The 23861-nt window shown below is 37.4% G+C and overlaps 1 protein-coding gene across 2 annotated transcripts in view; it reads left to right on the forward strand.

Moving 5' to 3' along the window:
* ccdc85ca (coiled-coil domain containing 85C, a) overlaps positions 1-23861 on the forward strand; it is a 55609-nt gene that overhangs the window by 15506 nt on the left and 16242 nt on the right. For both annotated transcript variants that reach the window (XM_077239223.1, XM_077239222.1), the window contains exons 2-3: positions 12781-12860; positions 17246-17350. In XM_077239223.1, the coding sequence (XP_077095338.1) occupies positions 12781-12860; positions 17246-17350 (185 nt within the window). The remainder of the gene's footprint in view (positions 1-12780; positions 12861-17245; positions 17351-23861) is intronic.

Here is a 23861-nt window from a genome sequence, read left to right on the forward strand (position 1 = left end):
TGGACTAATTTTAGGATGTTTTTTTCTGCTTTTTTGAGGTTGATCATGTTGCTTTATGGAAAATAGAAACACGAAATTCATTAATGTCACTTTAAATATCATACAGGTGTGAAACGACTATTCGAATTGAGTAAATAGTGCCAGTAAGAAGTGCCAGTAAGAAGAGACTTGTGCCAGTCGTCCAACAATAGGGTGCAAAAATAGTGCCAATGTCTTTTAGACTGAGGGAATCATCTTGTCATTTGTAAAGGCCTAAAATCTGAGCTTTTACCCTGAACTGTAATATGATATTTTAGTCACTATACTGATATTCTTCACCCATTTTATCAGGTGAATATTCACAAGTCTGATCAAATCTCCTCAACAAGCTTCATGATTTGCGGTAATTTTCAAAATATGTTTAGGGTTAGAAGTTTGTTCAAATAGACATCGACACTCACTGGAAGATTCTGTACTCGCACGATTGTTCATTAAGAATGCGATTGTTCATTAAGAATGCGTGGGTTGTTGTGTGGCACTGCTGCATTCTGGGTCTCTCAACTAAGCATCAAGGGATGTGTCTTGCACATGAGGGTGGGGGTCGTGGTGCGGTTGCCAAGGCAGCGTGCATCATGTTTGAGTTAGTGGTGGGGGGGCATGACTGATTCGCGTCCTTGCCTCCTTATTACACCCCTGCGTTCAGCGCCGCAGACAGAGATTGATAGTGACAGTGGCGTTGCTGCACGAGGCTGCGTGCACAAGGGCACATGCACGCTCTTCCTCTCTTTCCCTCCCCGTTCTTCCTCAGTCTGTCTCCTTCTCTCGCTCTTTTTCTTTTCCTCCTCCATCTTTTCTCCGCCTCTGGCTGTTTAGGCTGCGGACCCCATTGAGGATACAGGAAAAGCATTTGTTGACATTCAAATACACCCGTGGGCCACGTCATATAAGCACACGCTCCGTCACTGACAGATGCTGCGCTCCACAGCACATGCAGCCTTCTAGTGTTTCCTTGAACATGATATGTCATTGCCAGAATGATAGTTCATATTTGTTGCTTGACACAGAGGCATTGTTTTGAAGACCGGTTTGTGTGAATTAAGACAGTGTGAATGAATCTCAAGGGTTTTAGATGAATACCACTTTTTCATATATTTACTTTTCGCATCTGTCATTTCCTTCTTCCTGGAATTGTCTTAATAGAGATATGGAACCTGAAATCTTCAGTGACGTTTGAGATTTACTATTCAAAATCTACTCATTGGGAATTTTACAAGGAAGAATACTTCGGCGCTGTTCTAAAATCTAGTAAGCTATGTAGGTCATAGAGAACAAGGCAGCTCACTAACCAAAAGGAAACCGTATAAGATTAATAGCGGTCCTCATGTGAAGCATACAATTGATCTAATAGAAGCTAATGTTAGGATGCTGCTAAGATAATTCGGTGTATAATTACTAAGTATGAAAATATTTTGAAAAATATTTTTCAAAATATTTTTAAAATGTTAAATAATGTATTCAAATGTACATAAAAATGCTTATTTCTGTCATGACACTCTGCGTGTTTAGCATGGTGATGGATATGACAAAATGTTATTATTTTCGGTCTTGGCGAAATAGATGTGCTATGCTGCTGCTGTTGTTATTGTTATTACTGCTGCTGCGGATCAAGTACGGGACTTGCTACGGCCAATACATACAGTACACGACACATTGCTGTGAGCAAGTAAGACATGCTGCTGCTGTACAATACAGAGTATATGAATTACCCATAGCAGATCTATACAGATCTTTTTCAGGGTTTCTGAAAGCGTAATGCACTGCAAAGGCAAATTCTGACCAAGTATTCGAAGGCTGACCAGCGAGCTTATTGGCTAATGATACAGCAGGAATCAATCAGCTGTGCCCTAATAGAGAATGATGTCATTGCAAGCAGATTGAGTTAGGACCTGCACCATCAGTTTCATGACAGAACTTTGTATTTACAGACAATATACAATATATGTATATTAGAGGTGGGCATAGATTAATTTTTTTAATCTAGATTAATCTCACTGGAATCTTGGAATTAATCTAGATTAATCTAGATTAAAATGGCTCATTTGAATTCTGCCGAAGGCATTCAGAATATGTGTGCTACCCAAATAATGACTAAAAGTAAGTCTTTGAGAATAGTTCGCCTCGCGTAGGGATGTGAATTTCTGCCAAAAATGCCATTCGACAATAGAGGAGCAAAAGTCGAATATCGGTCAAAAAAATTTATAAAATAAAATAAATCAATAAAACACACAATTACAATGACAGAAAGGGATGCCAATTTCATCTTGAGCGATTTCTCATCAAACAAACTTTATTAATTGAACAAGTAACATGTTTTCGTCGTTTTTTTGAACATAGTAGGCTAATTGGAAGAAGAAGAAAAAATAAGCACGACGTAGCTCCGTTTTTGCATCGCCAAACCAGGTGCTCGTTAGATCAAAAAATAATGTCATAGGCTATGTCATATGATTTTATGTGAACCTGCCTTTACCCACAATAGCCTCCTCCTTTTTAAACAAATTAGTTTCAATCAATGTAAACGCGTTTCAGAGTTCAGACGATTCAGTGCGAGAGGAACTGAACAGAACTGATTCGCGAACCGATTTAGACAGATCTGCCAACTTGTTTGATGAAGTCTTTGAACAGAATCGACCCAAAAGAGTGATTCAGTTGTAAATTGAGCATCGCTCATGCCCATAAAAAAGATATACACCTTGTGTCCCTGACAGGAAAATACCCCGCTGCGGATTTGCGCGAAAATATAACGATATTCGAAAAAGCTATTTTATGATCCCAACCCAACTTTGAGAATAGATTAACGGCGATATTTTTTTTATCGCCCGATAAGAGTCTCACTGCGTTAACGCCGATAACGGCCCACCACTAATATATATATATATATATATATATATATATATATATATATATATATATATATATATATATGTATATAATGTTTTTAATGCTTTTGAAAACACTCACCATTTATTTGCTGTGCAAATTAAAAAAAATGAAACCTTGTGTGAAAACTTATATAATATTTGTCGGTGAATGACTGATACGATTTACTTTGTCATTAGTATTAGTCTGGACATGCCTCTACTGTGCGTTTAATGCCCTTTAGTTTCATTGCTGTCATTGCAGCTCATGTCAGAAGGCTCTCTTTATTTGCCCTGACAGCAGTGCTGCAGACGTGCCCACGTACGGGGCTAGGACAGGAGCCTGTTTTATAACAGTTAATGAGTGAAATCAGCACTTCTCATGATTGTTAATGTGTCCCTGCTGAGCTTGCGCAATCTGAACTGGATACCTGCGCCAGAGCTTCCTGCCTCTGCCTCTCGGTGCCAAGGTTGTTTTACAGGAAGCAGACTGTTTAATTCTATACTTGTCATTAGCGATTGCTCTGAAGAGAGAGTCGACTTTGCTGCAATTTGGTCAGCCTCATTGATGAGAGGAAGGCTATACTATCTATTCTAAGCTCTTTGAGCAGTATTTTTTGCTGAGTCTTCATTTATGGTCAGAACATTTTTGATGGAGTGGACATGAGTCATTAGTAGTTTATAAGACCTGCAGGGACATCGTATCTCTGAATAATGCTGAGCTCTTATCTATTCACAGTAGGGAACGTCAGATACCAAGATTATGCTAAGTAAATGATTCTGAGATGTCTGTAAAATGTCAGTTTGTTATTTTAGGGAGAGCACAGCAGCCGCCAAAAGTATTTAAACACTTTATAATTATGTATTTGTTTTTTTTTTTATTCTCTCTCTCTCTCTCTCTCTCTCTCTCTCTCTCTCTCTCTCTCTCTCTCTGTGTGTGTGTGTGTGTGTGTGTGTGTGTGTGTGTGTGTGTGTGTGTGTGTGTAGAAAATTGATGATCAAAATATCTGGACACTTTTGCTTTCACATTTTTATTCAATTAATTTTTTTACATTTTTAAATGTTACTTTAGTGTCCAAATAATTTTTGCTTATGTGTTACACCTTTTGTGCTACAACTATATTTTGATAATCTAAAATGATGTTTGGCTTCATAATTATGTCAAATCATCTTTCAAATGGATAATTGCATATTTAGCAAATATCATACTTTAGCAACATTATAATACAAAACTTACCCAAGAACATGAAGCAATTGTTACCTGAGAAACGTATTTAGTTCCTGGTAACCCTTGCTAGAGGGGATCAATGTTCTAGTTGCAGGGTGGATAGTATCCAGGTCCCTTTGAATATCAACCTGTTTCAGGTTTCATGGGGAAATGCTTAACACCAGCGAGACGGACCGCAGTGCTGTGAAACAATGCCTCACTGTTTGGCTAGCCCCACTTCCACATCTAGCAGTAATTAAAATCATTCCTGGGCCTCCATTCTACCAAAGCTTATTTCTCCATGCTGCTCAGGGACTTGTGCACCCGTGGAAGGTGGGAGGGGTGTAGAGTTGTTTTTGTAGAGTGTTACTTTATGTATGAATCGAATGTGGGGTCAACTGGAAAAGCTAATGAGCTTTTTATTGATTCCAGCAGTCAACCTGCCTGGGTGGCTGTGTTCATATCAAGAACTGCAAAAGTTGGCACTGAAAACACCTCTTCCACACCCTTAATGTTATAATCTTCAATCTTTCCAGACATCACAAGACTGAGATTACATAACTTATGTAACCAATGTGTGCTGGAGATCAAAGTTTTCCTCCTCTGTAGTCCATAGTATGCTAATGTTTTTCCAACATCTAAAGAACATCTATGCAGATTTTGCTTAGTTTTTTGTTTTGTTTTTGTCGGTAATGGCTATATTTAAATGCTCATTATGTAGAAACGCTTGTGAGGAGTTTGCTGCTACCAACCTGCAGTATGTAGGCTAGTTGTCTACCAACAACTGTTTTAGACACTTTTTATTTTATTTCTTATTGATTTTGCTTTTACTTTACTTTTATTTTGATAGGATTGTGATAGGAGAATGTAAACAGGAAAGTAGGGCCAAGATGGGGGGGAAATGAGATCAAGACATGACCCAGGTTGGACTACATTAGTATTTATAATTGAGAGAGAACAGGAAATGATGGATACAAGTTAGGGCCAGATTCTATTTCACATTGCCCAAATGAACACCCTAACTGCTAACCACTAATCTATGACTGTTTTGTCACTTCACTGTGACACTAGGAGGGATTTTTAAAGGTACACTATGAAACTTTTTTTTTTTTTTTTTTTTTACTATCACAGTCAATACAGCAATCCTTCTTCCAAACCGTGTTATCATCTTACCCTGATTCACTATGCTAAGCGTATTATAAGTGTAATATTTTAGATGTCGGGATGGTTTACACAGGAAATTGCTTACATTCGACATGCTGTGAGAGCGGCATAGGTTAGTTGTCACAACGAGCGAGAAAGGTTTATATAGAGCATGTTAAACTTCAAACCTCCGAGGAATCACCCTTTTAAAAAACAAACAAACGCCGAAACGAGAAGAGTCTGCTGGCAAGAAGAGAACGTGACAGTGCTCATACAAGGAATCAACATTAGCTGGCTTTTCGGAGATGACGAGAACTACAAGTGTAAACACATCCTTATTTTCAGTCAGCAAAAAATGTTTTTATTTAGTTTTCCTTAACGCTTATAATACTGACCACACCTCAACTGGACAGACTCGACAGAAAGAGTAAAACCATGGCTCTGCAAGTGGGTCACTACTAAGACATGATCAAATAAGACAGAGGGAGACTTTCTCTGAGGCTATTCCACATCACAGCGTCTCTCCAATTAAGTCAAGCGCACCCTGAGTTGTGGCCAGCATGATAGTAGATAGATCTGGCATTAACGCTAACATGTGTTTCACTCCGTTTCTCTAAAGACACAGTAGGACAGCTTGTTAGTGTTGAATGTTAAGTTATGTGCTCTGTTGGAGAGCCTACAGCATTTGTGCTGATGGAGGCGAGTGTTGTGCTGCTGAGGATGTCTAATTTAGCTGAGATCACTAGAGGTGGGCGTCTGGGTGACGCTCTCATGACCGTCCCTGTGTCACATACTTTGGCAGGTTTATCTTGTGTTGCCTAACAAATTATGTCTGATAACCTGGAGGAGTGTATTTGTATCCTTTTTGAATGTGACTACACGTGTTCCTTTTATAATCCTTCAATGTCAACAACTGAAATGGCTGTTGGATAGTAGAGAATTATTCGCCATTAATCTTCTACTACGCCAAGAATGGTGGTATTCAAATCTGGGCGTATACCTCATTCCCCAACAAAACATTATGGAGGGGTGTAGAAAACTATTTTTCTCGAATGTTCAAAGAGTTCCTGCTGCATTTCAGCCCCTGCGGAGATAAAAGACTCTCCAGCTGTGAATGGAGGGAGTGTAGCGTTCCGCTTCGTCTTTCTCCGGTTGCCAGAAGAGGGTCAAGGTGGGGGTTATGTACGTGGCAGAACCGCTCAGGCTTTGTAGACAGTCTCCCTAATCAGCTTGGCTGTGCGTCAGGTGATCAGATGTACTGTAGTTAGATTAAAGGGTCACAAGGATTGGAAAAGAGGATTAATGGAGCAGGACCTCTGCCTACCACTGCGGTTCTAGTGGGCTCGCTGGTGGGAGTTATTTAAGTTAAATTACCTTTCAAATCAGCATTTCCATGCATGTATTGTTGTCAGAAATAAGATAAATGGAAAACAAACACGGTAATTCGTTCTGGGGTTATTAAGGGTTAATCAGATAATGTAAACAAATCAGAGGCAGCAGTGACACCTTGTGGAGATCATCAACTTTACTGTGATGAACCATAAAAAAATGGCATGGATGATTGATTGGACATTGGAGAATAAGGATTGGTCAAGGTTTATTAGTTTAGGGTTCATAGAGCACAGGAGACGAACCTTTGCATCTCATTTCAAAGTGTCGGGCGGCCCATCCTTGACTGATGCTGTTAAAATCTTTCGGATGTTTTAAAGCGTATTAGAGTGATTCTGTGGGCAGAAACATGTTTTTAAATAAGTCTCTTATGCTCACCAAGACTGCATTTATCTGACTAATAATACAGTAAAGACAGTAATATTGTGATATATTATTACAATTTAAAATAACTGTTTTCCATTTGAATATACTTTCAAATGTCATTTAATCTTGTGATGGCAAAGCTGAATTTCCAGCAGTCATTAACACCACTCTCCAGTTTCACACAATCCTTAAGAAATCATTCTAATATGCTGATTTGATTTTTATCAGTGTTGAAAACAGTGTTCTGCTTAATATTTTTGTTAAAACTTTGATGCATTTCTTTCAGGAATCTCTGATGAATAAAAGTTCAAAAGAACAGCATTTATTTAAAATAAAAATCAATTTGATCAATTTAATTAGTCCCTGCTGCTAAGAAAATATTTTAAAACAATCTTAATGACCCCAAACATTTGAATGGTAGTGTATAAAAATATGCATTAAACAAAAATACAATATTAAGTAACTTTAACCAAAACTATCATTATCCTTTTAAATGGTAACTAAACCCTAAACCAACTTTTTTTTAGTTAATGATCTGTAAGAATGGGGCTTTATTAGTACTGTTCATTGATTCGAGTAACTTTTTTGACATTTGTGTATAAAGTGTTTTAATTCTACAATACGCATATGGTGTAAAAACGTCTGAGAGCTGCCCTCTTCAGGTTGAACGGTGGCTACTGCAGTTGAATTTTCCTATTGGATGTTTGGGGTGGTTCGTGACGTAAGGGGTTGTTGGTGAGGTAGGCAAGTTCCATACAGACAGATGCGTCTCAGGTGCACGTCCCCCTCCGCTGGGCTCTGCCCACTTTTCCAGCATTTTTCAAATATTGCCAGTGGGTGGAGTGAGGCTCTGACCAGGGGTTTAGTTACCCTTTAAATTATCATTTTATTGTTATGCAATGTAAATACGCTAAATTGGCACTTTATAGTATTATGTTTATGCTATTTTCAATAGGCTACAACATTAGTTTTTATAGAGTATTGAACAGAGGTTCTCTATTCTGCCACCAAGAGGTCCTTGGTCTTTCAGAGAGAAAGTAAGCAAGAAATCCTAATGATGACTCATTCTACTTTCATTAAAGAGCCCTGTTGCCTTTATCTGTCCAATCACACCTCACTCAGTTCTAGTTTGACACACACTCTGTGTGAGTTTGTGTACGTGAGTGTGTACATGCAGCTAATCTTGTCTTCAGTCTTCGCTCCTGAATGGTGTAGATACATGGTACCCATATCACCCTCATGATATCTGTCTTCTGGAATTTGTATTACTCAAATATTGTAGTAAAAAAAAAACAGGAAATGCATTTGTGTAATTAAATAAAAAATAAATAAACATGACATATTATTATGTATTAAAGAAACCATTTCATGCCCATTTACAAAGTCTTGATTTTGTTTTTGTGGTCTACTAGAATAGGTTTTCATGCTTGAATGTTAAAAAAAAAAACATTATTGTTCACATATTTTACATTGTTGCAGCACTTCTCTTTCCAGTCTGTCAGTAACGCTCTGTTTAGTTCCGGTCTCTATGAAGCCCCTCCTTCCGAAAAGCACAGTGTGCTCTGATTGGTCGGCAGGACCAGTGTATTGTGATTGGTTAATCGCTTGTCATGCCCCTTACCATAACATGCCATGGGCAGGAATTATTTAAATGGGGAATGTTGTAACTTGTACGTTCTCGGAAGAAAACGTCTCGGTTACGTATGGTAACCCTCTTTCCCTCAAGGAGGGAACAGAGGTGGGCGTCGTGACCGACGAATAGGAATCTCCCTAGAGAGGCCAATCGACTTCGAGTGAAACTAAACGAGCCAATGCACATTGGCGTGCAGTTATTTGCATCAGCTGTTCAGCCACGCAGTGCGGGTATATAATGAGCAGGAGATGCGATTGCACTTCAGTTTTTTGCTGAGGAGCCGAGTCGATGAGCTGGCTGCCCCGGTGGGTCGCAGCAGATGTGGCGACAGGTGATAAGAGGGGTGGCTTATGTCATACGAGCCCGATCCTGTTGGCGGCCCGGGAAATCATGGCCATCATTTCCGGGTCCGATTCGGGCACTGCTGCCACACCTGAAGTGCAGCGATACTGAATCGTCATCCGCAGAGAAGTCTGACCCACCCTCCGATGCAGCGATCGACAGCAAACATGGGGAGCGCCAAAGGAAACGTCTGGTACACACTTCGTAGATGGTCCAGCATGTTCTGTTGGTGGCTCTACTGGCTGCGGAGTGTGGGAGGGATGAGGGTTCCTAGGGGGTTGGTTCCCCGAAGGAAGCACGCTAACCGTGATCCTCAGGTCACTAGCACTACCGCCTGAAGTGACCCTCAGAGGAGGGTTAGATCGCGACGGAGGCACAGGGACTCCGCCCCTTTGCAGGAACGAGAGTCTCGACCATAGCTCCGAGATGGTAATCTTACCACAATGGGTACATAACTCATCCACGAACGCTGCCTCAGCACGTTCAATGCCCAGACACGCGATACAGCGCTCGTGACCATCCCGTGATTCCAGGTAACGACCGCATCCAGAAACACACAGGTAGAGTGACATCTTTAAAAAGACGCGCTCTATCAGTGTAAGCTCTTTTAGGGACTGCTCTCCTTGGTGCTGAAGCACGCAGGGAATGGTCACAGCGAACACAGACAGGAATGTGCACCTGTCGTGCGCTGTCTCTCTTGCTGGCGATCTTACCAGCCGTGAAAATATCCTTTCAGCGGTCTCACGGCACACCTTACCAGGTATAAAAAAAACGTTTTGATTTTTGCTCAACAGAAAACAAAAAAGACAGAGAGAGAGAGAAAGAGAGAGATTGATCACGCTGCCGCGCTTAATCACCCGCTCCAGCCTGGAGAGGTCCTGTGAGAGCTCGCTCGTCTTGTAAACACGCTGTAGAAACACAAGTGCTCGGTTCCTCAGCAAAAAGCCGTAGTGCAATCGCACATGCTACTCATTATATAACAGCGCTGCGTGGCTGAACAGCTGTTGCAAATGATTGCACGCCAATGTGCATTGGCTTTGTTTAGTTTCACTCAAAGTAGATTGGCCTCTCTAGCGAGATTTCTATTCGTCAGTCTCGACGTACGTAGAGAGTGACCGACTGATAGGGAACTCAAGACTTCAATCGAGGCGTTTCAGGGAGCTCAGAAACAGTGTTTACTGATATAGAGAATAACTGCCTTTGAAGTGGACTTGTGATTTGTAACTTTGCACGCCTTTTCAAGCTCAAACAGCAACATTGTGCACTAAAGAAAGTTGCAAATGTAAAGCAATGTAGGAGATCCTCTTAAAGGGGTAACTAAACCACTGGTCAGAGCCTGGCTCCACCCACTGGCAATATTTGAAAAGTGGGCAGAGCCCAGCTGAAATAAAGGGGACGAACCGAGGGTGGGGCTGAGCGGAAACATTGGGGCACGAATGTACTGTAACCTAATACAAATAAATAAAACATCAAGTTAACTACCAGAGCAGTCATTTAGTTCGCTATTAAATAAAAGATCTAGCGCTAAAATGTGTTGTTTTTGAAATCAAGCTGAGCGCTCGTTTGCTGCTGCTGTCATGGATACAGTGTTCTCTTGTGGCTCCCGCAGTCTTCACTTGGACGTGCTCTTCAATCTATCGCCGTTGTGGAGACTGAAATCACAAAATAAAATGCACACAAACGTGTCCCTGCTTGATATAGACTGTAGTCACAGATGAACATATTCAGTTATGATGAGTTAGAGTAACTTCAGTTTAATTGCAACCCGTAACCTCTGACACGCTTGGCAAAAGATCTACCACATTTAAGAACTCAAACAAATTTTGCGGATAGATGCATTTATTTACGGGTTGAGCAGAGAGGCTGCACAGTTTGTACCCAGCACTTCTGAAAATTCCCTTTCTGAATGAGTCTCTGTCCCCAGCACATTTCAAACCAAACTGACAAACAGTGGTTTTGACTAAAAAAAATTGTTTTTATACTGCCAAGGGCGTGGTAGCTCGTACCAAGGGCGTGGTGAGCTGGAACCTGCTTATGTCACCTGCCACCGCTTACGTCACCTGCCACCCCAAACATCCAATAGGAAAATTCAACTGAAGTAGCCACCTTTAAACCTGAAGAGGGCACCACTCAGACGTTTCTACACCATATATTGTAGAATTAAAACACTTTATACCCAAATGTCAAAAAAGTTACTCGAATCAATGAACAGCACTAATAAAGCCCCATTCTTACAGATCATTAACTAAAAAAAGTTGGTTTAGGGTTTAGTTACCCTTTAAAAAGAATCTCTGGAACACTTGATTCTGATTGGTCAATAGCCCTATATTCTGCAAGCAAATATATTTGCATAATGACAGCTAAATTGTATTATTGTTCCCAGTATTGTTGTATTATTGTTAATCTCACATAAAAGTAAAAATTAATTTTTTAATTAATTTAATTTCATACAAAACCTTTCTGCTTTGTTTCAGGGTCCTGATCACCCTGTCTGGGTTTATTTTGGCCACTTGACATGATTGGATTCAGATATTTCAGTATGTTTAGATAACTAAGCAAGTCTTGGTCTCTTTCAGGAGGGTTTTGAAAATGGATATTTAAGGATTGCAAAAGTAAAATTACAAGACAGACACACTTTTGGCATCTCCTCAGGCCAACAGATCCTCCATCACCAAAAGGTCATAAAAGGCATGCTGGGAATGCAGCATAAACACAAGACCAGACACTTCAATATACCCCTCTGCCACTATGACAAAACTTTTCTTTTTTTCCTGATTCATTGGCTTTTACTTCACAGACATGAAATCAGTGTGTTTACCAGTGCTTCTAGTTACTCTAACATCTGATTATGTTCGAGACAAACGTTGGACGGCTTAAATGAAAGCAGCTTTTGTGTGTCAAAGGCAATGTAGATTTCCTGATTTGAGATTTCTTTGTCTAAATGAGCTCTTTAAAGTATAAGCCTTTATGTGATCATGTAGGATGTGAACTGTGCTAAACGTTGTCTTTCAACATCTTTTTTTTGCTTTGACAGATGTCTTCTATTTAACTTATGTAGCTGCAGTGCATTTTGGGATATGGTATTGTATGTCAGTGCATAATAGAAAGCAGCACCATTTCAAAATGACTACGATTCTGGGATGACCAAATAACTTTAGGGAGTTTTCACAGTAAACCAGCTTTCATAACATTAGAAATTATGTTTAGAGAAACTTGAGGAATGAGGAGGGTAAAAAAAAAAAATCGTACAAGCTGCATGTAGATTAAAAATCAGGGGCCACACAGAACTGCAGATCATCTTGATTTCATTAACTGGCATGATCTCAATGGACTGTTGGTTTGTTTTTAAGGAAACTTGTATTCTGAAAGGATTCATTAAACTGATCAAAAGTGACTGTAAGGACTTTTAGAATTTAAAAAATCTATTTCAAATAAATGCTGTTCTTTTGAACTTTCTATATATTAAATAACTCTGTAAAATGTATCACGGTTTCCACAAAAGTATTAAGCAGCACACAATTAAATTGTTTTCAACATTGATAATAATAAGAAATATTTTAAATGTTTTTAAATTATAATAATATTTCACAATATTTCGTTTTTTACTGTATTTTGATCAAATAAATAAAATAAATTTAAATAAAATGGACAAAAAAAGTTCAAATAAATACAGCCTTGATGAGCATCAGAGACATCTTTTACTAAAATCTTACTGACTTCAAATGTTTGAATTGTAGTGTATGGGATGTATGTTCTATGATCAAACTTTCTAATTTGATCCCCCCCCCCCTTTATTCTTTGTACAGATTCATCTTCAAACTACATCCGCCAACTGGAGACTAAAGTCCGCATTTTAGAGGATGACCACAAGCAATTGTTATCCCAGGTAAGAGCCTAATGCGCCGGCAATGTGATGGAAATGTACGTAAAATGAAAACATAAAAGCTTCCTTCCCAGGCCAGCTCTCAGAGGTTAGCTTATCATAATAGGATCATTTGCATACAGAATGTACATATTATAGTAATAAGCCTGTGGAATTCTAACGGTCAGAAAGAGTGGAAAGTGGTCATGTAGATCTATAATAATAATAATAATAATAATAGGAATAATAAATAATAGATCATCATTTGTTTGTTTGCAAGTTTGTTTGCTGATGAACTTGATGAGTGGTTAAAATTTATTTTTAAAACTGTTCCTGGACATTACAATGACAACGTTTGTCTTTGCGCTGCACATTTTATGGAGAACAGCTGACAGACAGAGTACAATGCAGGCTATACGCACAAAAGTATCTCCTGAAAGATGTAGCCATACCCATTTTGTCGCCGCAATCTGTTGTTTATGAATATGGATCATAACTATACATACATACTGTCTTATTATTTGCAGTTGTGTTTTCTATTAACAGTTCCAATTATAAGTTTTATGCTATGATAGCTGTGATGTAAACACAGGGCAAAACTTTGCCTCCGCTAGCCTGCTAACTAATATTACAGTACTGATATAGTGTTTACTGTAGCTTTTGTAAGCCATGGTGTAGTGATCGATTACTGTTTGTATTACCATAGTTTTCCAACAAATATGATTAAATGGCGGACAACATCATATCTAGAGGCAAATTATGAAAAAATATTCCACTCTGAAATGTCTTGTAAAATCTGTGCTCGCAAAGTCTGTGCATGAAATCCGTTCAGCACAATCCTCTTGTTTGCAACCTCTTAGCCTTCGCCAGTGCGTCGGTTTGCAGCTTAACAGGTGCAGGGTCTGAATAGGGTTTGAATTGGTTTGAAATTGACGCCATCGTTAATATTTACATCCGAGTAGAGTTTGTGGTTATGCAGGGGCGTCTCATTTCCCAAACACATTCTGCCAATCACAACACACTGGGCCAGCTAACCAATCACAGCACATTATATATTTCAGAAGGAGGGGCTTCATCGAAAACAATACGTTTGAGACAGACTGGGAAGAGAGGAGCTGTAATAATGTTAAATATGTGCAAATAATGCCTTTTTGAACAATCAAGCATGAAAACATATTCTAGTACACCCCAAAACCAAAATCAATACTTCGTAAAAGGGCATAATAGGACCCCTTTATGTGATAAAAATTTAACATGCTTTGTTAACTGTTTTGCAACCATGTACAGTCTTAGTCTTTTATGGATTTGGTGTGCAGTGCAGCATTATAATAGTGTGCTTGAGGGTTTTAATCAAGAGCTGATGTTTAAAAGTATGTTGCCCCAGTGTAGCTTACACAGCACATGATCAGCAATATAATGAAAATTAAAAATGAGTGTGGTTATGTGAGCATGATGTGGTAAGCTTGGGCCCCTTTTTTCAGGCTTCCTGCAGAGTAGTATTTGCACTTTTATGTGTGTTTGTGTTGTAGATTGTTGTATTTTAATACAAGAGGTAGATAGTAGGGATGATATTTTACCAATTTAATCACATGACTTTCACAGCTCAGGTGATCAGCTCACAAATTTGGCTAAGAAGTGCATTAAATATGTAGTTTTTAATTACATCTTGTTCCTGAAGTGCATTTCATTGCAACAACACTTACATGTTTAACTGTGGCTGAATCTCAAAGCTTGAAATGAGACTCTGATTTTGTTTTATGACACTGTAAGAGCTTTGAACAAAAAGTCCTGGAGCTCCGACAGTTATATGAGACAAAGATACAGATCTGTCACTAACAATTTTCTGTTTCAGACAGTCTTCATCTCCCATTTTCCGAGCCCAGATTTATAGACACAGATAGCACATCCATCTCAATATTTATAGACGGCACTTGCGACTAGTTGCTGTCAGTTTAATTGCATACGCTCATCTCTGATATTCTAATCATACTTCTTCATTTTGTCTTTCTCTGATGATGGATATAGCTGCTTTTTCTTTTTATTGCCTCCATAGATAACTCAATTCTTTGAAGAAAGATATCTCGGAATTTGCAAGTATTGTATATTTTGTTCTGTATTATATTGTGCGCGATAACCTTCAAGAATGGCTGATCAAGGCATTCTTGCTGTTACTATAAGAAATATGTGCATTTCATAGAATGGGTTTTAGCTGATGGGACTTTAGAACAATCATTTAGCTATAACTCTGTCACTGTATTCCTCTAGCACGTAGTAAACCAGATATTAAGCTGCCTTTGGCTGCGTAATGTAGATCTTAAGAGTAGAAGAATGTCATTACCTTCAGGGTCATCAGTCCATGCCAGGGATCTCATTCATGGGTCAAACCTGTGTTCAATTATACATGCTTTGTAAAACATTGTGAGCAGAAAGGAATTCATTTCACTCCAGTCTTTTTATCTTTTCATTGAGTCGTTTACCAGTCAAAAGTTTGGAAACATTACTTTATTAAAAAGTGTTTCAGAAAGAAGTGTCTTATTATATTTAAAACAATGGACTTTAAAATATAATTTATTTCTGTGATCCAAAGCTGAATTTTCATCAACCATTACTCCAGTCTTCTCTTCAGTGTCATATGATCCTTCAGAATTCATTCGAACTTACAGTAATGTTTAGTATAGTAATGTGTCCAAACTTTTGACTAGTATAACTTTTACTTAACTATATAGAGAGACAGATAGATAGATAGATAGATAGATAGATAGATAGATAGATAGATAGATAGATAGATAGATAGATAGATAGATAGATAGATAGATAGATAGATAGATAGATAGATAGATAGAAGTTGAATCATGTTTGAATTTTTAACAATGTTCATTTAAAAAATAAAAGAAATATCAGACCCTTTCAGTACAACTATGGGTTTAGCTGCAGTCTCATGTTCTCTTAGCAGAACTTTTATTAGTACATGCTGGACGGTTTCACAACTAACGCACGTAGACACTCACAGAAAACTTTTGTAACAATCCACTTTTTCCCTGAAACAAGTTCACAGCCTCAATTAAGCTCCAGTAATCCCTTTGTGAGCTGTTTGAACACAACAGCCATCAAAATACGGGCCGAGAAAGTTCAAAATGGGGATAATCACACACAGATGCTTTTATTATGGAATATTCATTCATTTCTCCATTGTGCTGAGGGATGTTCGAAATTTTTATTTCATTATTTCATGGCCTGTGACACTCAAATATGCAGCGGTAAGAGTTTTGCGGACAGGTGCCTTTTGGCTAAATTTCTTAGGTCATTATTTATGAAGCGTGACTGACATTACCTCTCAGCTCCAGAACTTTCTGTTTTGCTTTTTTGCCTTTTACCCTTTTCTCAGATCACCTCTCAGGAAATGATCTCACGTGCCATCCGCTATCAATTTTTCATTCGCAAACATTTTTTGCAGAGGTTTTGCTTTTCCTTTAATCAAATATGTTGAAGGCAGCACATTCTACATTACGGATCGTAACAGTTGTTTATCCAGTTTCATGCCCATATTGATAGAGGAAGTGGTTGTCCCTGTGGTTTCATTTTGCTTGGACTGCTAAAACTTTATCATTGTTCATCTGACAAGAACTATGCGATTTGCAGTTGTCAGGTGTTGTGAGAAGAGGTCAGGAAAGGTTGAAAAACCTGTATTGGTTAAACTAGTGGTCAGAGAGACTAGATAAAAGGGTTTGATAGCTTACTATCTTGTAATCACACACTCAGTCTTGGATCTTTCTAGTTGCACGGATTGACTTCATTTTTTATTTTTTACACATCCAGAGATGACAAGTGAGCTCATGTCTTAAATTAACTTATTGTAAGGCTTCTCATATTTTATATTTTAGAGGTTAAAAATCACTGCCTTTATTATTGAGGATTTATGCATCGTATACATTTTTGTTTGCTATGCAAGTACAAATGCAAAGTTTATGACCTTTTGAAAAACAAGTGATCTGGCATTTCATGACATCATAAGCTTTATGTCTGGACACTGATTGTGTTTTCTCATCTCTCTGCACATATACAATACCGTTCAAACGTTTGGGGTCAGTGAGATTTTTTTTAAAGAAATTAATATTTTTATTATAAGGATGCATTAAATTGATCAAAAGTGACAGTAAATAATTGTATAATGTTACAAAGTGTTTCAATTGCAATTGAATGTTGTTCTATTGAACTTTCTCTTCTTCAATGAATCCTTTTGATTGCCTTCTACTGTAAAATGTCTTTCATATACTGTTCATTGTATTTCTTCTTGGTTGGTTTTGATTTATCTAGGGAACTGAAAGATTTCTGTGTCTGATTTAACTTTGCGGTTAATTCTTCTATTTATCAAATGAATCTGTGTTTGACACATATGTTTCTCTCTACAGCAGGGAAACGTGGGCGATCTGAAGACACTTCGGAAAGGACTGTCCCTGTATCACTCAGAGTCCCAGCTCTCCTCACTATCCCAGTTTCAGGACACCTTACAGAATGTATGTATTGCAATTATGCAATCTAACGTGACCCCATTATTTTGCATCAGAGCCAAAACCTAAATCGCAGTTGAGCTTAAAAAGATTTGTCATGTTGAGCCGATTTGGAAGAGATTTGGCAACAATTAGCTGTTGCAATTCCAGCTGGTTACAGGATTCTGCATTGCTCTTTGTAGAAGCAGATGAGAATCGACCCATGCCAAGAAGCTTAAAACATCAGGAGCTTAAAACCTGAATGACAGAGTAAAGTCCCATTCAGGACCGTGTCCCATTTATTTATTTGTTTATTTATTTATTTACCTATTTTTTATTTTTGAAAGAATAGGTGCCACTAGTTCAGTGGTTCTTAAACTTTTTCAGGTAGCGGATAACTCAACATTGATCAACAAAAATTGTGCACCAGCTAGAAACCTCAACACAAGTATTTACAGGTTTAAGTTTAGTACAATTGTTATTCACGTTATACCCTCTATATTGAAATAGTCTGATAATTTAGATGCCAGACTGTTTTGTTAATATTTAATTGAAATGAACCACACTGTTTGCTAATACACGAACTGAACCAACTGTTGCATAACTGTCAGTTGTGTTATTGAAATGAGACGACAGAAAAACTTTATCACGAATGAACGTTAGCAGAATCTGTTCATTGTTATGAGTTAATTTATCATTCAAATAACTCAGCGTTGGTGCTCTTTGTCAGTCATTTTATTTATTTAGGTCCACAGTTTTATTTATTGCCAACTACAGCTTGAGAACAACTGCAGAAGTTGCTTTTTATAAAAAAAATGTCCCCCCTTTTTTCAAACTTTTTTTTTTATAACCAAATGTGAAACTATAACCATACACTTGGTTTCAATATGTTTTAAAATGTAATTTGTTACTGTGATGGTAAAGTAAACAATTTTAGCAGCCATTACTCACATCTTCAGTCTCACATGATACTTTAGAAATGATTCTAGGGTTGATTTGGTGAAACATTTCTGATTATTATCAATGTTGAAAACAGTTGTGCTGCTTAATATTTTGGAGAAGCTGATCATCATATATACATCATATAAACATTACCACTTAAACTTAACCCCCCCCCCCCCAATAATTCTTAAAATAAAAACATTTTAACTTATAAATTGCTAAAATATATATATATATAAAAAAGCACACATACACGCACGCACGCACACACACACACACACACACACACACACACACACACACACACACACACACACACACACACACACACACACATACCTACATACCTACAACATACCTGCTGAATCATGGACTGCTGAAACATGTTTTGTAAGGTGCGGGGTGTCTGTTTTCCCATTATCTTCCCTGCCACCAAATTAATTATTTGAGCTTTTATTTTGACTGTTAGGCTACCAAACCAAATGATGTCTACGACATTCCATGTCGAAAAACAGACTCTATTTTAGCTCTATAAAATATTTACTTAAAAATGCTGCTTACTCCAAATAATCGTACTGTTGTTAAAAAATGTGGGTGCTGGTGAAACCTTGTACAGACAATCGACACATGTGTGTGCTATTTAAGCTTACTATTAATGTGTACCCCCACGTATTTAAAAGACACAACCTGTTTAATGTGTCTGACATTGTACTACAATAGAGCTCCTATCCCCCACTGATATAGGGTCTATGATGACCTCTTCAGTTTTCTTGACATTAATCTGCTAGTGATGATCATCACACTTCCATGGCAGCTTTATAGTCAACAATTATATAATCTCTTGTTAATAGAGTCATTTTAGACTCAGAAATTTTTTATTACAAACTGATTTGATTGCTGACTAACACAATCATCTGTGTAAAGAGTGAACAAAAAATGGTGGGCTTACACAACCTTGCCCCTGTACCACTTACTTCGACATCAGACAACACAGAATTCAATTTCACTTATTGTGTCCTGTTTGTTAAAAACAAATGATACCAATGAATCAAGAAAGTAATGACTTTTAAAGGGACAATGTGTAGTTTTTTAGGTATTTTATTATCTAATATCAATTTTTTTTTCATAAATATGTCCTCAGTGATGTACAAATACCTCTGCCAATTATCTGACTTATACTCATATATCTGACTTATAACGGAGAATTTATTATCTTTATATACATGTGACGGGTAGGTCCACGGAGGCTTCCATGTAGTTCCGCCATCTTGAAAAACTATGATACCAGAGAGGATCAAAAAGTACTAGGCCAACGCGTTTCCACAATGCGTTTTCGTTCAGAGCCAGCGTCACGTAACTGAAAGCAGCAGAAACGGAGGAGCAGAGCAGTGAGAGGCGCTTGTCACTGCCCCGGCAAGTTTAAAAGGCTGCATTGCACTATTATTTTTAATGGAGGACCATACATATGCCGAGCCACAGGACAAGAAATCCGCGTCGCCAAAAAAGTCCAAAATTGAACGTAAAAGGAAATGTGACCGGAGATTACAAAAAACAAGTGTCAATGCACGTACTTCAGAAAATATAACGAATAAAGAAGGCATGACTACTAATTACAATAGTTCATGTTTTTCACAGTCAGTAATTCATACTGTAACATTCGTTTGTTCGTTGTGTCAAGTTGCAGTTTATTTGAAATGTGACCCTAGATGACAAAACCAGTCACATGGGTCATTTTTTTGAAATTGAGATTTATACATCACATGAAAGCTGAATAAATAAGCTTTCCATAAATGTATGGTTTATTAGGATAGGGCCATGTTTGGCAGAGATACAACTATTTGAACATCTGGAATCTGAGGGTGCAAAAAAATCGAAACATTGAGAAAATCGCCTTTAAAGTTGTGCATTTATGTTCGCTATTGTGCTGCATTCACTCACAAAAATAAATGTTTTATACATTTACGGTAGAAAATTTACAAAATAACTTCATGGAACATGATCTTTACTTAATATCCTAATGATTTGTGGCATAAAAGAAAAATTGATAATTTTGACCCATACAATGTATTGTTGGCTATTCCCACAAATATACCCGTGCTACTTAAGACTGGTTTTGTGATCCAGGGTCACAAATAACAAACCTGTTTACCCAAAAACTCGACAAAGTGCTATTAGAAGACATCCTGTCATAGCTTTTTGGTACATAACAGCTTCCGTAGATGCAACACTCATTTGAAAAAGCGAGGCGCTGGAGAGCACAATTCGTTTGAATGCAAAATACAATTTCACCCCTAGATGGGAGAAATTCCTACACAATGTCCCTTTAAGTTAACTAATTTCTCAAGCAGGATATGTGGGTAATTGTATTAAACGCATAACTAAAATAAAAAAAAAAGCAGTCTAGCATATGTAACTGTACTTTCCAGATGCTTCAGAACATGGTGCATTAGTGTACAAATAGCATCATTAGTACCACGGTTACTCTTATATAAAAAATTATATTGATCATCTAAGGATGGCTCCACTTCCCTACACAACTCTCAATTATAATCGTCTCCAAAGATTTCATTACATTGGATCTTAAGGCCCTGTAGTCATTGTTGTCCTGAGGACAAGAACTTTTTGAAGTTAGAATTATAATAGTTTCTTTTTAGTGAAAGATGCTTTGCTCATAGGTCATTTCCTGTGGCCTTGCAGGGTTTGTCGTGCTCTGATCTCTGCTGGAGTCTCAGTGCTGATCCGTTCTTTGTTTTAGAGATCTTTTCTAAACTAAAAATGACCTTAGAGGAACAATTCAATATATATCAGTGTAATCGATTAATCACGATTAAAAAGTTCATTTTTATATATGTGTAAAATATGTGTGTGTATACAGTATATATACATACATACACACATACATACAGTACATGCATCTAAATATATATATATATATATATATATATATATATATATATATATATATATATACGTTTATGTTAGATGTGATTAATCACGATACATCGACTTGACTGCAGTAATATATGTATATATAATATATATCAGTAATTTTAGGAGAAACATCAGAGACAAAACCCACAATGCAATAAGAGGTGGAACAGAATGCTGTTAAATATGTTTTGTACTGAACATTTGCTCCAAACTCATCTCTAATGTTTCATGTAATTTTGTCCACTGGAAATTTTTGGAAAATCCAGTCCTAAAAAGATTCACTTCTATATACTGAACTGTTTTTCTGTGTCTCACAGGCTTGTTTTCATTCATTGTTTTCATCATGTCTTCTACGAACAATTTTCCTCAAATGTTAGAGAATATATCACTTAGTGTCTCAATTAAATCAAGAAATCTGTTTAAACAGATTTCCCATCTTTCTTTCCTCCTCCGTCGCGCTCTCTCTCTCTCTCTCTCTCTCTCTCTCTCTCTCTCTATCTCTCTCTCTCTCTCTCTCTCTCTCTCTCTCTCTCTCTCTCTCTCTCTCTCTCTCTCTCTCTCTCTCTCTCCTCCGCATCTTCATCACCATAATCATTCCCCTACACCCATCTCCTCAGAAAAGGTCATCAGCTATGACAGCGCAGCTGCTCCACTTTAATACGAGAGACAGCTTCCACAGGAAAGAGAAATCAATTAGAGAGTGGCATGGGTCTCGTCCTCAGAGGCTTCTGCACTTATTTTATCCCAGCTCGTCTCAGCTCTGTCTACGAGCTCATCGCTTCATTAGCATGGCTTTGAACTTTCGCTTTAATCACGGGGGGAGATGGCACTAAATAATGCAGTAGCGAACTGCTGAAACAATAATCAGGTTCGTACAAGTGACACAACAGATCGGTTGCTGTTGTTAGGGGTTACCGGAGAATGAAGTTGAGGAGAGGTAATCAGAGTAGTTTGGTGCTTTATCTGTTTTAGAGTTGCTTAACCCTAGTAAAAGGTACTGTGTAAAAATCATTTTTAGACAGGAATGTATGTAGACAATGCTGTTCAAATGTTTGGGGTCAGTATTTCACCAAAAATACAGTAAAACCAGTAATAATGTAAAATATTACTACGTTTTAAAATAAGTTTTCTATTTTAATATATTTCAAAATATAATTTATTCCTGTGATCAAAGCTGAATTTTCAGCATCATTACTCCAGTTACTTCCAGGATGCTTTTCAGGACTCTTTGATGAATATAAGTTCAAAAAGAAGCACTTATTTATTTGAAATAATCTTTTGTAACATTATAATAGTCTTTACTGTCGCTTTACTGACTCATTTAATGGGACATTGCTAAGTTTTTATTTATATATTTTTTTGAAATCTTACTGACCCCATAACTTTCGGAAAGATTTCTTCTCAAGTGCTCGTTTTAGCTGCCCAGGATCTTATAAATGTCTTTGTTTCCAGACGGACTGAAAAAAACAAGCTCATACTTAAATAATTTAAAAAAAAAAATTATTTAGCTTTTTTTTTAATGGCTGATGGACCTATAACTTTTATACATACATCATCCACATGTTCCTGTCTTTTTTAAAGAGAAGCGCCACACACATCAGAGTAAGGTTGTATGCGCAGCTGACCAGTCTATATAGGATTTGTTTAATCCAGCTATGGCCTGTTATCTGATTCTGATTTCCAAGTGATGTTTATGATCAATGCATTTTGCGGATTATAGAAAGCCTCTTCAGACTATCCAATAATATTGGTCCTGGATTTGATCGGACTATAGAAATATCTTAATGATTGAATTTGGCTACATCTATCACCAGTACTCACTTTGTGACAGCACTTGGCACGCTAGCCAATCACACAGATGTTCAAAACTTGGCTCCAAAACAAATAGGATGGTCACTCATTTCCTGTTAATGCCTTGAGATGCCACTTACTACTTAATAGATTATTTAATAATCTATAATCCGATAATCTGATGAAATTGTGTCTTTTTTGGTCAATACAATAAACACATGGAAGAGTATTTAGAATCATTCTGCACCCATATACTAGAATGTAAACACTTGATATACTGTATATAAATCTCATTTAGGTTAATAAGGTATGTTATCTTGGTTTTCAGATATATTTAGATATAAGATAAGGTTTGGATATATATACATATATACATATATATATATATATATATATATATATATATATATATATATATATATATACAGGTCCTTCTCAAAAAATTAGCATATTGTGATAAAGTTCATTATTTTCCATAATGTAATGATAAAAATTAAACTTTCATATATTTTAGATTCATTGCACACTAACTGAAATATTTTTCATCAAGACTGATGATTTTGGCATACAGCTCATGAAAACCCAAAATTCCTATCTCAAAAAATTAGCATATTTCATCCGACCAATAAAAGAAGTGTTTTTAATAAAAAAAATGTCTACCTTCAAATAATGATGTTCAGTTATGCACTCAATACTTGGTCGGGAATCATTTTGCAGAAATGACTGCTTCAATGCGGCGTGGCATGGAGGCAATCAGCCTGTGGCACTGCTGAGGTGTTATGGAGGCCCAGGATGCTTCGATAGCGGCCTTAAGCTCATCCAGAGTGTTGGGTCTTGCGTCTCTCAACTTTCTCTTCACAATATCCCACAGATT

Source organism: Siphateles boraxobius, unplaced genomic scaffold, assembly GCF_051911475.1.
Source record: "Siphateles boraxobius isolate OS27281-9 unplaced genomic scaffold, OSU_SipBor_1 22, whole genome shotgun sequence".
Lineage (NCBI taxonomy): Eukaryota > Metazoa > Chordata > Actinopteri > Cypriniformes > Leuciscidae > Siphateles > Siphateles boraxobius.